At 37.4% G+C, this 14,180-nt stretch overlaps 1 protein-coding gene across 3 annotated transcripts in view; it reads left to right on the plus strand.

Moving 5' to 3' along the window:
* Window positions 1-14,180, plus strand: part of ASAP2 (ArfGAP with SH3 domain, ankyrin repeat and PH domain 2) — a 93,960-nt gene that overhangs the window by 12,241 nt on the left and 67,539 nt on the right. For all 3 annotated transcript variants that reach the window (XM_087774213.1, XM_087774214.1, XM_087774215.1), the window contains exon 2: window positions 11,642-11,714. In XM_087774213.1, coding sequence (XP_087630339.1) covers window positions 11,642-11,714 — 73 coding nt within the window. The remainder of the gene's footprint in view (window positions 1-11,641; window positions 11,715-14,180) is intronic.

Here is a 14,180-nt window from a genome sequence, read left to right on the forward strand (position 1 = left end):
TCAATTTTAAATGCAGAAGTTGTTGAGTATTTTGTCTTAGGTAGCAGCTGTATATGAATTTACTTTCTTAATGCTCAGTGGTATAGGGAAGTACTGTTTACTCCATTTTATAGATATCTTCTATGTACGTGAACTCCCTAATTCTTTTGGCAAATGTCACTCTGTCAGGAAAGCTTTTATTTTTACATCAAATATGATGTAGATGGGTGTTTTATATCTTCTGTTTGGTACACTAATAATTGTGTGACTTAAGATTCACTTACACTTCTAGGAAGCTGTCCTTAGTGACAGGAGTGCCTGAACTGTTAATTTTAGTTATACTTAAAGCTGTTGAAATTGCAGCAGAATTTAAGATCATTGTTTTCAAGACTATAATAGTGTCTTGAGATTTCTGTAGTTGGGCACTGAAAATGAATGACAATATATAACAGTTTGGATGCATTCTTTCATTTAAAAACAAATTCCCAAGTGGAAATTCATAGAACATTATGTTTATGCACTTATGCAACAAGAACTCAAGCTTTTTACCAATAGCTACAAAAGCTTTTGCGTGACAAAGTATCAACAAAATGAAATTAGTGTAATTTCTTTTTTCCATTTAACCAAAAGATTAAGATACTGATGTTATCATATGTTTGATTGCCATAAGTTGGGTAATCTTATATTTGCATTAGCTGCTGTTAATTACGCGATCATGCAGTTACTTTTTAATGGGGAAAAATGTATTAATACTGAGAGACCATGCAGAGATTTTCAAAGGTGGTATACTAAATTATAGAGAGGTTTGAGTGAAAATGACAGGCTGAAGTCTGGAAGGCAGTATAGAATAGAAATAATTTTGCAGTGTTTCAAGAGAAAATTAATTTTATCATTTGACACTGGGCTTTCATTTGAGAAGTGGCGAATGAAACTGAAAGGTTCACTATATAAAATGTATTAAAATTGTAAAAGGAAACAACTTTCTACTGGAGAAAACTAAGCTGTAGTAATTAATATGCCACCAGTATTATCGGTAGATGCCTTTCATAAATTTCTACCCTAATAATAGAGAGGTGGTCTGGTGTATTGCTTATCCTAGTTTTGACAGCTTGTTCAGTGTTTCGCTAGGAATACTTGGTACATTTGAGGTGATTTATCTTTGTCTCTTCCAAGTCCCCTCTAGTTATCTGCCATTCTTTGTTGTGGGAGTATGGTGTCCTAAAAGTTCCAGGTGTATCATGAACTAGAAAAAGTTTGTGAGCCTTTTATTCCCTTTCAGAATGGCCGCCTCATATATATGTCTGCCAAAAAGATGTTTATAATACAGATGTTGTTATTTATTTCTGTTAAGAAGTTCTCAGAGGCCTGTTAAGACTGAGGTTTGATTGTGCTACGTTGCTGTAGACTCTTTTCTTTTCTTGGTTAATTTCTGGTCCCTAGAATTATTGGATAAATAAAGAAGATAAAGAAAAAGTCAAAGGAGTGCTGGATGGGGAGGGATAGGTCATTTGATGGCATCCAGTTGATCTGTGCACACGCCACAAAGGTTTTCATTTTTAGGGTAGAGTAAGTGCATCATATATAGGGAAAACTTACTATTTAGTTATAGAGATTGCAACTGGGATGTCTGCCTGGTTTAAGCAGAGGGTTTGAAGACTACTAAAACCAAATCAGACCATTGATATGGGAACTTTTGAGTATCTGGAAAGTGTTTCATTTGTTGATTACTCCCATAAATAACTAAAAATTCTCTATTCAAAGAGCTTGTCATATGCAGAATAAAAGGGCATTATGTTCTGCAGAGATTAATTCTTGTTGGGTCTGATGGTGTATAAAAGGATTTAATACTAGGGAAAAGAGTACTGAATTGAGAAATCTGCAAAAGGAAAATCCCATCAGCCTAGCTCATCGTAAATGCTGTTGAGCTATACAGGGCGAGGATCAGCCTCTTCCAACAGCTGGGCTCCGAACCATGAAGGGCTTTGATGGATGCTGACAGCAGACAGAAAGGCAAAAATATGAAGCTAGAGAAAAACTCTTGCAGGCTGAGGACCAGCGAATTTTGACATGGGTAAAGGGATGGTAAAGTTTACTTGGCTGTTGAAGACAGTTGTCACTGGAACTTTATCTTCTTATCTATGTTACTTTGGTTTATATAATGATATATCTTAGGATGTTGAAGCATGTAATACTAAACACATGGATATGGATATCAGGAATTGGCTAGTGCAACTGGAAAATTAAACAACAATTAAATAATAAATAAGGGAGTTTTATTTACATGCCCTTTGTTTAAAAATGAGCCACTGTAAAGAGTAAGTGCATCAAGTCTATTATGTTGCTTATGAGATCTTTACTTAAAGTCCAGTCATCTTGTCTTTGAAAGCAGATAGCTGCAATGTTGATGGTGAAATTATGAAAAGAGAAGGAAAATATATTTCTCCGTATAAAAATTTGTTAATGCAAGAGGTGGAGGTATTCTGGAAAAACAGTTGGCATAAGCATCTTCCATTCTTTTCTCTTAGGCAAGAGGTTTTATTATATAGAAATGCTTGGTGTCTGCCCTCCGGTTAAGTGTCTGTTGCATTTCCAATTTTATGTAGTGAGGGAAGCATGTGGAAATTGAATGATTAATACACAGATACAGCACCTTTTTTGTTCAGTGTGCACCAGTATCATGTAGTGACTTGTATTAATGATGTAACATTTTGTAGGCTCTGAACCTCTGATTTGGGGTTTCTCTTTACTGATAGAAGGGGTTTGTTAGAGAATTCTGATTTTTAGGCATCACTTCTTTGTTTTAATAAAAAATAAAATCATTGTACAAAGTCGTTGTGCTCAAGTATGCTTTTGTATACAATATACTGCAGTGTCAAATTTTCCCATCTTTTACCTTTGCAACAGAATTACCTTTTACTTACAATTATTAACTTCCCAAAGCAGTGGTATTACCTCTTTCCACCATGCATACCCTTAGCTGTGTGCACAGTAGTTTAGAGCTTGAAATGTTTACTACATTTTTCTGCCAGATAGACCAGTGCTTGTTCAAACAGATTGCCTTGGCATTGGGCCCACAAGAACCACAAACCCAGATGCTGGAGGAATAATGCTTTTGTGGAAAGGGACTTTGCAGAGACAATTCTGCAATAAATCCTGTCTTTTTTATTGCATATCTGTCTCTGTACCTTCACAGTCTCTGAAGTAGACAGGTCTCATGCCTAAGGGCTTATTTATACAAATTAACTGTCATAGCTACTGTAGAATATAATGTTCTGGAACATTTCTTCACATGCACACTCCAAATAATTACCGAAAATTGAAGTTTTTAAAATTATTATTCTTCTAGAATACGTTCAGAGGCTAGAATGCCTTGCCCCAGACTATGCCTATGAGGTTGTTTTCCACCCTTTGTATCAGTCCCTCCCTGAATGTGCCAGGTGATCACTGGAGAGGATTTAGAAAAGAAACAAATACATGGAGGGAGGAAATGACATACCAGTAGGAGAATGGAGAGAGGATTTTGGAGAGGGATAACATAATTTAGGAAGTTTTTTTACCACCTTCTGCAACAGGAAAGTGGATTGAGGCCAGCAATGTAGACAGTTCATTTCTAATAGAAAAATAACAAACTGAGATAGAATGTCTGTGGATATCTCTGATCTTTTGAGTCAGAGAGGATTAATTACAGCAAGTATCAGATTGCCTGTAAAGATACACCAGAAAAGCCAAACGCTTGTGCTTGCTGGGTACAAGTATTCAAAGTGTGGTGGTGTTACTTTTTAAACACGACCAGTCCAGTAAGGCACAAGAGCTCATTCTTGCTCTGCTGTCTCTGCAGTAATTGTTTGAGCACTTCTCTTTTCCTTACTAACTGACCAAGTTTCTTCCTGTGTCCTTTTGTTTTTGGGAAGGACATTCCTTGTGTTCAGCATCTGCAGCAGCCTCTGGCATTATTACTTATTCTGAAATACTGGAATGGGTGAAGTACAGAAGGATTTATGGCTACTGAGTTGCCTGATATTTTAATGCAAATTGCTAAAATTGAGAGTGAGATTAGATTTTGTTTTAAAGATCTAATGGTTAAGAAAATTGTTTATATTGGATCTGAAGTCAGTATGTTAATATTTTATTTGTATCTTTGTCAGTTAGATGTGCAGTATGGGGAAGAACACATAGGTTCCTGTCTCCAGGATTATTTTTCAAATGACTGGAGGATTGTTTCCCAAAATTTTATTACTGCTTTAGCAGTACTTCCAAGTATTTTTTTTTGTTGTTGTTCCAATGGACTCTTTATTTCTTAAAAAAAAAAAAAATTGGTTACCTTGAGACTTTTCACAAATTCAGATCCAGTTCTGTGAATACTTTCAGCAAAAACCCCATCCAAATAGCCAAAAATGTGAAATAGTTAATTTTAGCCTTTCTAAAATGAAGCTGCTGTGGGTAAGAAGAAAGGAATGTATTAGACTTTCAACTGTTTTAAATAAAAAATAGAGCAAAGATGATGGCCTCCTCCTTCCCCTTCCTCCCTCACTACTTCCCACAGTAGGCTGTCGTGCAGTCATGAAGGCACTCACACTGAGCTGCGAGAAGTCAAGTTCAGTTTTTTTTCTTTCCTTTGTCTGGAGTTAGAAAACTTGGGCTTCTTGTTTCTCTTGAGAATAGCCCATTGGGCTACGTAGTGTTTCTGGTTGAGAGTCTCTCAGTCTTTTCTTTTTAAACTGATTGCTGGAAACTGGGAGATTATCCTGGGGAAGGATGTGTACGTGCTTTTCTTTGCTTGCCGCCCTAAACATCTGCTGTTGGCCACTACCAATAGAGGATATCAAGTTAAATGGAGTGTTGATCTGACCCAGTATGGCTATTTTTCTGTTCCTCTACAGATAAATAGTTATTTTCTGGGCCACAGAGAAATAAGGCACTGATTTAAGGACACTTGCATAAGATAAAGACCCAGACTTCTGCTGTAAGTTTGGTACAAAAGGTGTTTAATGAACGCCTAACCACTAGAGCCTGGGGACTCTCCATTTATACTGCTACTGCCCAGTTTCTTCCTATACCCTTTGGTTCTGTAAAAGATGCCAGAGTCATCTTTGGGATGTTCAATTACTCAGTTTCTGCCTTCCTGCTTTTTTTCCTCCCCCAATTAAATATTATAAAAAATAGAACCGTCTGTTTTCCCCCTACTCCACTGAAAAGAGCAAATAATACATTCATTTTTTTGTGCCAGCTGAAATGTATTAAATATATTTATTAATTTGAGCCAATACCCCTTCCAGAAGTAAGAAGCCTGTATATTGCAGAGATCTGTTTAGACAGTATAGATTTTTGGATTGATGCTAGTTTAGAGGTTCTTTTGGGGGGGGGGGGGGGGGGGAAGCAGCAATGAAATGTTTGAACACTGTATTTCCCAATGGGCTTAAATCTTTCTAGGCAGTGTGAAACAGACTTGAACAGCTTTATTATTATTATTTTAAAATGTCAGGGCAGATTGTGGCATACGAAGTAGGATGTAGAATAACATTTCAGGAAATTTCAGTAATCTCGGACTGATTTCTTCCTGGTAAGATGGGTTTGGTTCTGATTAATTGGCACATTTTATTGTTCAGAGTAGAAAGCTTTGAAGCAGTTAAAATGGAAATTGGCCTTTGGCGAGTGAAACTGGACCCTGTTCCTACATGAGGAAAAAAGCCTTGCTGCTGATCACTGGTAGTTGAGTCCACTCTCTAGTGCTCATTCTGAAAGCCATGTTTTCTTCTGTTTATTTTGGTATGCTTGTCCCCATCCCTAGTATACTTATTACAGACATGTTTGTTGTTAAATTGTCGTCAGGCATATAGAACTTTAAAATATTTTGTGTAATGATTTGAATTGCTTCTTCTGCACTCTATATGGGCCTCAGAAATGCATTTACTTCATTATTGTAATTTTGAAATTTTCAGCCTGTGGTACCCCAAATACTTAATGCTTCTATTACTGCATACCTTGTGAAAAATACATTAACAGTGTGTCCAAAGTGTGTTTGTGATGGGTGCCAAAATATTAGCCTTAACTTGCTAGGAAAAAACCAACATGAATTACGATTTTTAAAAAATTTGCATGTTGCAGGTAATTTTAGGGTTGGGTTTTTTGTGATGTATATGATCATCTATGGTAACTGCACAGAGATAAACTAATTGAAGATAGAGCAAGAAAAATGAAAAATTACAGACTTTTCAAGCGTAGCAAATAAACTTAGGCATCTTTTGTAATAGTTTTCACTGTGTAGCCTTAGGTTGTAAGGTAAAATAGTTTTCAAACTAAATCATGTTTCTATGCCTTTTTAAGAGAGATTAGCTATGCATTTTGAAGAATACTGATATGAGCACCAGGTTTGATAATAAATTTCCTAACATTCATGTATTTTAATCCAATATTGCCATTTTTTTAGAAGCCTTGAAATTAATGACAAGATCAGTACCAGGCTGATAATAGCATACTTGTTTTAGACTTGTCAAACAAGTGATCTCTATGATCTCTAGATATGCTACAGCAACACCACATAGATTCTGATGTAAAAAGTAATTTACCTTAAAAATGGTTTCACAAGATTAACATTAGAAGTCGCATAAAAGTAAATGAACAGAAGACATAAATACTGTGTTTGGAAAAATATTGCACTGACAAGGGCACGCTCAAGAAGGTCACTTTTGAGTTTATGTTTCAGTTCACACTGCATAGCACCACTTCTACAATAATGTAGCTTCTTTTCTAATGTTCTGTATAGAATATGGGGCTTTTTCCCTAAATCAAAGCTATATTTACTGCTTTTAACAAGAGGGAAGTCTGAGCGCTCATCAGTAGAAACTGACTGGGACTATGAAAATTATTTATATGGCCTCTTTGACTACATTGCGCTGAAATAAACAGATGCCAAAATAAACAGTCTTGCAATAGTTTTTCTGAGTCAAAACTAGAAGCATTACATGAGAGGACAAAATGATCCCACCATATGAATTACATGGTCACTTTTCTTCTGGTTCAGAAGTTTACTGGGCATTTTAAGTGGGTAAAAAAAAATGCTAGAATATGCAACACCAGAAGCCATTTTAAATTTCACTGCTTCTGACACTGTACTGAAGGTGCACAAAGCAGTTGAATTAGGGGAGGATAGTATTTTGGCGTGTGTGTGCATTGGTGTAGTGTGTGTATACTTGTGAAACAAATACAGGATTAGAAATTCAAAGTATAATAAAACTACAGCTGTATTTAAACTGATTTCTAAGTGCTCAGATTTGGACAAAGAAAAGGATGAGAAAATATGAAGAACAATACTAAAGACAAAGAGCTGACATTTTCAAGTTTTATGCTGAAATGACTCCTTTGAAACACTAGTTGTGAATAAGTGCCAATATCTTTCAGTTAAACAAAGGCAAAGTCCCCCTCCCCATTTTTTGGTCTATAAGCAAGACTAAAATACAGTATGAAAGATGCAGAGTTTTTCAGTATTTTGTCCATTAGTCTGTAGGCATACATAGCCACTCTTAAATGCAGCATTATCAAAAGATTTCACAAAGGAATGGAGGACTAGGAGAAACCTTCTACAGGAGCAAGTCTGGTTTCTTACCACAATAGGAAGCAACATAATAATCTTTCATAAATTTATTCAGGTCCCTCTTAAAATGGCTAGATATCTGTTACCCTTTATCTCCTGTTTGGAAAGCCTTCCAGAACTGGATTTGTTTTTCCCAATTCCTAGTTGCAGTTTGTTCAGGTACAGCTTTTACTCAGCTCTTCTTGTGGTAAGTTTATTTTTTAGCTTAACTATTTCTTGGTGTTTGTCCTTTTTTCCTCTTTGTTACCACCAGTAAGGAATTTAGGTAGGACCCTTTCCATTCAGGAGAGAGGAGGCTACCTACAGCCTGTCTGTCAGGGTAACGAAACAAGCACAAGGTATGGGCAATCAATGCCATATTATCCAAACAAAATTGTATTGATCATTAGTTGTCTAGATAATAGCCCAAGCACCCTTGGGTGACTGGGGATCGTTTCAGGAAGGCAGCCTGTTCTTCCTGCATTTTGTGCTTTTTAATTTTTTAAAATTATTTATTTATTTAAGCATTTTGTGCCTCATTTATTTATATTTGTGTACTGTTCCAATTCTCTCTAGCTATCTGCTTGAGCTAGCCAATTTTAAGTTTGCTACAGCTTATTCGCAGTAATCTAATTACAAAACCAGAGCAGTTCAAGGAAGACTTTTTATTGCATTCCATACTTCACATACTGGTGGGTGAAAGCAACACCTACATTGCCTCCCATTTTGTGTGTGTAATTTTTCCACAAGTGTTTATGAGAGTTAAAAATCCAGTGGTTCAGAGAGACATGTAATCTGTCAAGACCAACTTTTTGGACCTACATCTTTTTTTTGCATTTCAAAGAGTACGTAGTATTCAGTGACTTTTTTTTTAAATTAGTTTTTTTCCTTGTCTTTGGTGGAAGGAGATCTGTATCTTCATGGTTTTGTTTTACATGGCTATATCACTTTGGCACCCTGTCGTGATTCTGCAGTCATCTGGTAGGCCAAACCTTTTTATTCTCCTTAGTTTTTTCTGACTGATCTCCCAGTTCGTATATGTATTTTTCCCTTGGATACACAACTTTGCAGTCTTCAGTGTTGAATTTCTTCCCATTCTCATTAATCACATAAATGAATTGAATCAACAATAAAACACTCATATTTTTAAATAATGAAACATAGTTTATTTTTGTGACAGTTTGTTCATTTTGCTAATTACAATATTCTTTTAGGTTTTATATGCAAATACAATTGCATAGAGTACTGACTGTCACAAATTGCTTCAGTTCCTCACTTTTTTTTGTTTTTTCTTTTTTAACTGGGAGAGAGAAGAAATAACAAGTTGAGTCCATGTTGCCTTCATACGAAGGTAGGATACTTTGCTACTGGGATAATTTTTCTCTGTTTTTCATGGCTTCAGAGTGGATCATCTGCCTGAACAGAAGCTGAGCTGAGTCCTCAGCTAGCGAAGTCAATGTCAAGTCAGTGTTGGTCATGGTATTTAGCCCGCTTCAGTCACATTGGTTTCCTGGATGTGTCAGCATTATTCTACAGACTCAGTGTCCGCTATCGCCATAAAAATGTGGTAGCAGTTTCCAAACAAACTTGAACTTACAAAGCCTGGTCTATTGTGGTGAATGAATATGTGAAGAAATGTTGAGACTAATGTAATGCTAAGGATTAAAAAAAATGTAGCTGGTAGAGATAACAGCATAGTAAAAGTGCTTGCTGCACTCATGCAGCTACTGAATTCTTGTTCAGAAATGTCCCTGGAGGATTCTTCAGCAGGAGCACCTGGACATGTTGGTCCTCCTACTCATTCCTGTTTTTCCCATTGTCTTTTCCATTGGGTTGTGTTGTATCAAGGGATTGCCTCATAGCAAGAGTTGGAAAGTTTACCCAACTGAAAAATAACTCTCCCCCCCCACTACTGTCTGTGTTTTGTTTTTTTTTTTTCCCTGTCATCCTTGTTTTGAATTTTTATGTGGACCTGCTGGCTGAGATAGCTAGAAGCTTGACTTGTCGTCAGTGGTGTGTTAGGGGCATTAGCTATCATTTCTGTTGGACCCTGGCTGTGCTGTGCCTTACGGATTTGCTCTTCTGCTGCCTAATCCCAGTGAAAGCAGGAGTTGGTTGAGAGAAGCTGCAAACCAAAATGATAACTTTGGTTGAAGAAGAGGACTTGAAGTTTTTCTGCTACTGAGAGTCTGTGCTTTCTGACTGAGGCAGTCACGGGCCAGAAGATTTTATGAATCCATAGGTGGTCTGGATCCCTGACCGCAGTAGTGCTAGTGGTTCATAATTCATCCAGTGCGTTTATCCTTCCAACACTTCTTTTTTTTGAGAAGTGCTATGGTCTTTTTTTTTCTTCTCCCCCTCCTCCACACTAAGGTGCAGAGATTAAATAATTTATCAACTGCACACGCAAATCTGAGACTTAGCTGGGAACTGAATCTATAACTTCTAAGTCTCTGGCTGTCAGCCTTCTCTTTGGACTGTAATTTGTAATGCTTGTAGTTGGAGACATTCCTTTCACTTTGTCTCCAAGAGGCTAATTGCCCTTTGATGCAGTCGTCGATGAAATTATCATTCCTCTGTAGTCAGCTGATCGGATGGTGCTTTTCTGAGGTTATTTTTAGAAATCACCGAATACACAATGAGGGAGCTTACTCCGCGTACTCCCATCCAGGCAGGTGACTAATCTAACCTCTGAGATCGCACTGTATACAGGTTTGTTATAGTGGATGCAATTCAGATTGCTGAAGAGGATGAATAGAGCTGTGTGTGACTTTTTATGGGCTTTCTTAGTTTATTTTTTTTTTCCCCTTCCTCTGTACTTAAGAATTCCAGGTGAAAAGGCCTCTGCACTTCTCCTGCTAATATGTTTCAGATGTGAGCTATAAAGATGCTGGAGGTAAAGCTTCGAATGGATATAGCAGTACCATGACACTATAAACATTAACGTTAAGGCAACATCTAAATCTGTTGGTTTCCATGGAATGCTGCAAAGATTTTGCCCGGCTATTTGTGGTCTGAATGGATTCAGTTTAGGAATACTCCCATAAATATGAGGGATAATATTTCTTTTTGCATTCAGTATGTTAAAATAATTGGATAGGGTCCTAGGGACTGACTTTTCTGCATCATTTCTCTTAGACAAATTATTAACAATGAAACAATGGTAGGTCAGATGTGTAGCTGCTGCGTTTCACTGAAATCTTTTGAATGAAAACTGGAATGAATTTGGTGCTTTTTGTTTGCTTTTTTAGCATGTAAACAGCTCTTGGCATAATATAATTTGTAGTGTTTGGTATTGTTCTTCAGTGAGGTTTAAAGACATCACCATCTCTGGAACTCATACTTAAATTTTCGTGCCATTTCACAAAGGGTTTTGTTTTGGTGGTTTTGGTTGTTTTGTTTTTGTTTTTTTTTTTTTTAAATAATTTGTGTAACCATAATTCTGCTTCTCTGTTCTGGAACAATTGTACATTTTTGCATCTGCCCATATTTCACTTCAGGAAGCAAAATGGTTGCCTGCTTCCACTTCTTTCTTTGAAACAAATTGGTTATAAGTGCTTGAGTATTCTGGACAGGATTTAAACTTGAATTTTATGTTGTGTTGGTGAAAGCTTTGCCTAGTGATAAAATGTGTGAAAGATATTTGAGAGATATGCAATTTATTTTGTTCAGCATAGCAGTGAGAAAGTTCATCTGGTTGGGAGTGCAATTAATTAACTAAATTATCCAGGAAAACTGACATTAAATTCCATTTTTAATATTCTGCCTGGGGAAGTGATATTGCTTGTTTCTTCAGCAGTGTCAGAACATACGATGGGTTGAAACTGTTTTAAGCTGCTTTAATAATTTAACATAGGAAGAAGAAACAGTTTCATTTTAGATCGTTCTGGGTATACATGATGCTGGTCACCAGCAAAAGAGGGAAGATGTATTTTTGTGGACGATGGGGGTGGGAGCAACTGGCAAGTAATTTATTAATTACAGAAATAAAGTTAACTAACGTAATAGTGTTATAATTACAGAAGGTTTTCAGGGCACAGGTTTACCAGAGGACAATCCAGTATTTCACATATAATTTTTCTCTTGTTTTAGGCTCTGGATGTTGACCGAACTGTTCTCTATAAAATGAAGAAATCTGTCAAAGCCATAAACATATCTGGTCTGGGTAAGTACATAATAATTCCTGGTAGTTTATATTGGCGAAATTGGAGGATTTCAACAGTCAGTTGTCTTACTGAATCAGAAAGAGTTACATGGGTAACTCTGAGAAGAGAAAAATGTACATTTTAAATAGCAGTCTTGAACTAGCTGCTTGATCAGGAGCTCAGTAAGGATGCAATTTTGTGAGGTAGCAGAACCTGTCTAGCTGGCATACTGCTACCAAGTGGAGAAGCCGTGCTCTCCTCTTTCCACCAGGTCTGGGCTACCTGCTCCTTCTGCCACCCCTGGCGCTTGACAGATCTCTAGAGGAGATTTTTAGCTCATATAAAGCTGCGTATGCAGTGAAATCAACTTAACTGGGATCAGATGAGCACCTGAAATGGTATGGCCTATGTATCATTGAGAGCTGAGGGCATGGGAGGGGTGAGATTACTGTCTTTGGCAGCAATAAGAAGCTACATTGTCTCTACTGCTTTGTGAAACCTCACCCTTCCTGGTGGCTTCCAGTTATGTATGTTGAGAACTTCATGACAAGAGAGAGCTGATGAGCTGCAATTTTTTATGGTAATGATGCATAAAGTCAGATATTTTTCTTACAACACTGATAAAAATACAAAGAAATATTGCTGTGTGCATTTTTATATGTGTGCCAATCTCATGGAGTTTTGTGTGTTTATCTTCTTTGAAAAAATAACTGAAGCTTTTGTGGATCAGCAGCATTTTGTGAATAAGACACAGCATTTGTTTTTGTGGATAAGAAACAGCATTTTGTTGGCTTTTGTTCTCGCTTTGCAGTTCATAGCAATTAGAGCTAACAAAACCTGTATTATATGCAAAATAGATAGGCCTGGCGACCTTGGAGAACCACCAATATCTGACAGAACTTGTGGGCATGTTGGTGTTCTGATATAAGGTTGTAACAAAAACTGCTGTTGTGGTATAATTCTTATCAGCTAATTGAAAGGAAGTTTCTTCTTGCCTAACGTAATGAAGCTGTTATCTTTGGATTGTGGAGGGTCCAGTTTAAGATTCATCTGGAGTTGTGCCATCTGTTACATATTTATTTGGCACCCTTTCTTCTGTTTTTTCTTTTTGTTTTGGTGGGGGTTTTTAACTTTTGAGTGCTTGACGATGCCTCATAATCAGTGTACTTGTTAGAGCATTGTAGCAAATCACTACAGTTTTTGCATAAAATCAGCACCTTGCCTAGTTTTTAAATTCATGCTGCCCAATCTTGACAATCGTCCTGGTTTTGTCTGGGATAGAGTAAATTTTCTTCCTAGTAGCTGGTATAGTGCTGTGTTTTGGATTTAGTATGAGAATAATGTTGATAACACACTGACGTTTTCGTTGTTGCTGAGCAGTGCTTACACTAAGTCAAGGACTTTTCAGCTTCTCATACTGCCCTGCTAGCGAGTAGGCTGGAGGTGCACGAGAAGCTGGGAGGGGGCACAGCCAGGACAGCTGACCCAAACTGGCCAAAGGGATATTCCATACCATATGACAACATGCTGAACAAAAAACTGGGGGGAGCTGGCCGGCGGGGTGCAGCCGCTGCTCGGGAACTGGCTGGGCATTGGTCAGTGGGTGGTGAGCAATTGCATTGTGCATCACTTGTTTTGTATATTCTTTTATCATTATTATTATTTTCCCTTCCTTTTCTGTCCTATTAAAACTGTCTTTATCTCAACCCACGAGTTTTACCTTTTTTCCGATTCTCTCCCCCATCCCACTGGCGGGAGTGAGTGAACGGCTGTGTGGTGTTTAGCTGCCTGCTGGGTTAAACCACGACAACAACAAAGATTTGGAGGTATTTCTCTTCCACCAGCAGAAATATCACTAACCTAGCCACTTGCCAGCCCTTGGGGTTTTTTTTGACAAAACAAAAACTTGTGGCTCTGCATTCATAAGAACACAGTTACTGGATTTTTAATATAGGTTCCCTGGGTATTAAGTATACATGTTTTGGCTTTCTTTTTTAATGGGTGAACTTAGAAACTGTTATGGAGAATTGGATAGTGACTCCAATTTGTACATAATTTAGTTTGTTACTTAAAAAAAGCCTCTAAACCTTCAAACAAACCTGGCTCAGATTTCTTTTTTTGATAGATTCCAAACCTTTTGTTTGTAGAGAAGCTTTTAAAATCTGTCAGGAAGAAACTATAAGGCAGGGAGAGTATTTCGGAGGGTTCCATGAAAAAATATAATTTTGTGTTCTTCAGAAGCACTTGTGGAGTACCAGCTCAGCTAATAGTATTGCTGCAATAACTACCATCAGGTTTCTGGGGAATGTCTCAAAACTGCTGTTGTGCTGCTGGTTTGTTGGCTTTGTTTAATCTGATACATAGATCCAGAAGAACGGTCCCTGGGATGCTGGGGAATAGAAAACGCTTGGGGATGCTGTATGGAATAGAAAGCTCTTGTTTCCTAAGGTGAAAAAGGCAGCATGGTTCAGCTGCTGATTGCACAT

This window comes from Nipponia nippon, unplaced genomic scaffold, assembly GCF_047370975.1.
Source record: "Nipponia nippon isolate SJK-2023a ecotype South Korea unplaced genomic scaffold, ASM4737097v1 scaffold_4, whole genome shotgun sequence".
In the NCBI taxonomy this organism is placed as follows: Eukaryota; Metazoa; Chordata; class Aves; order Pelecaniformes; family Threskiornithidae; genus Nipponia; species Nipponia nippon.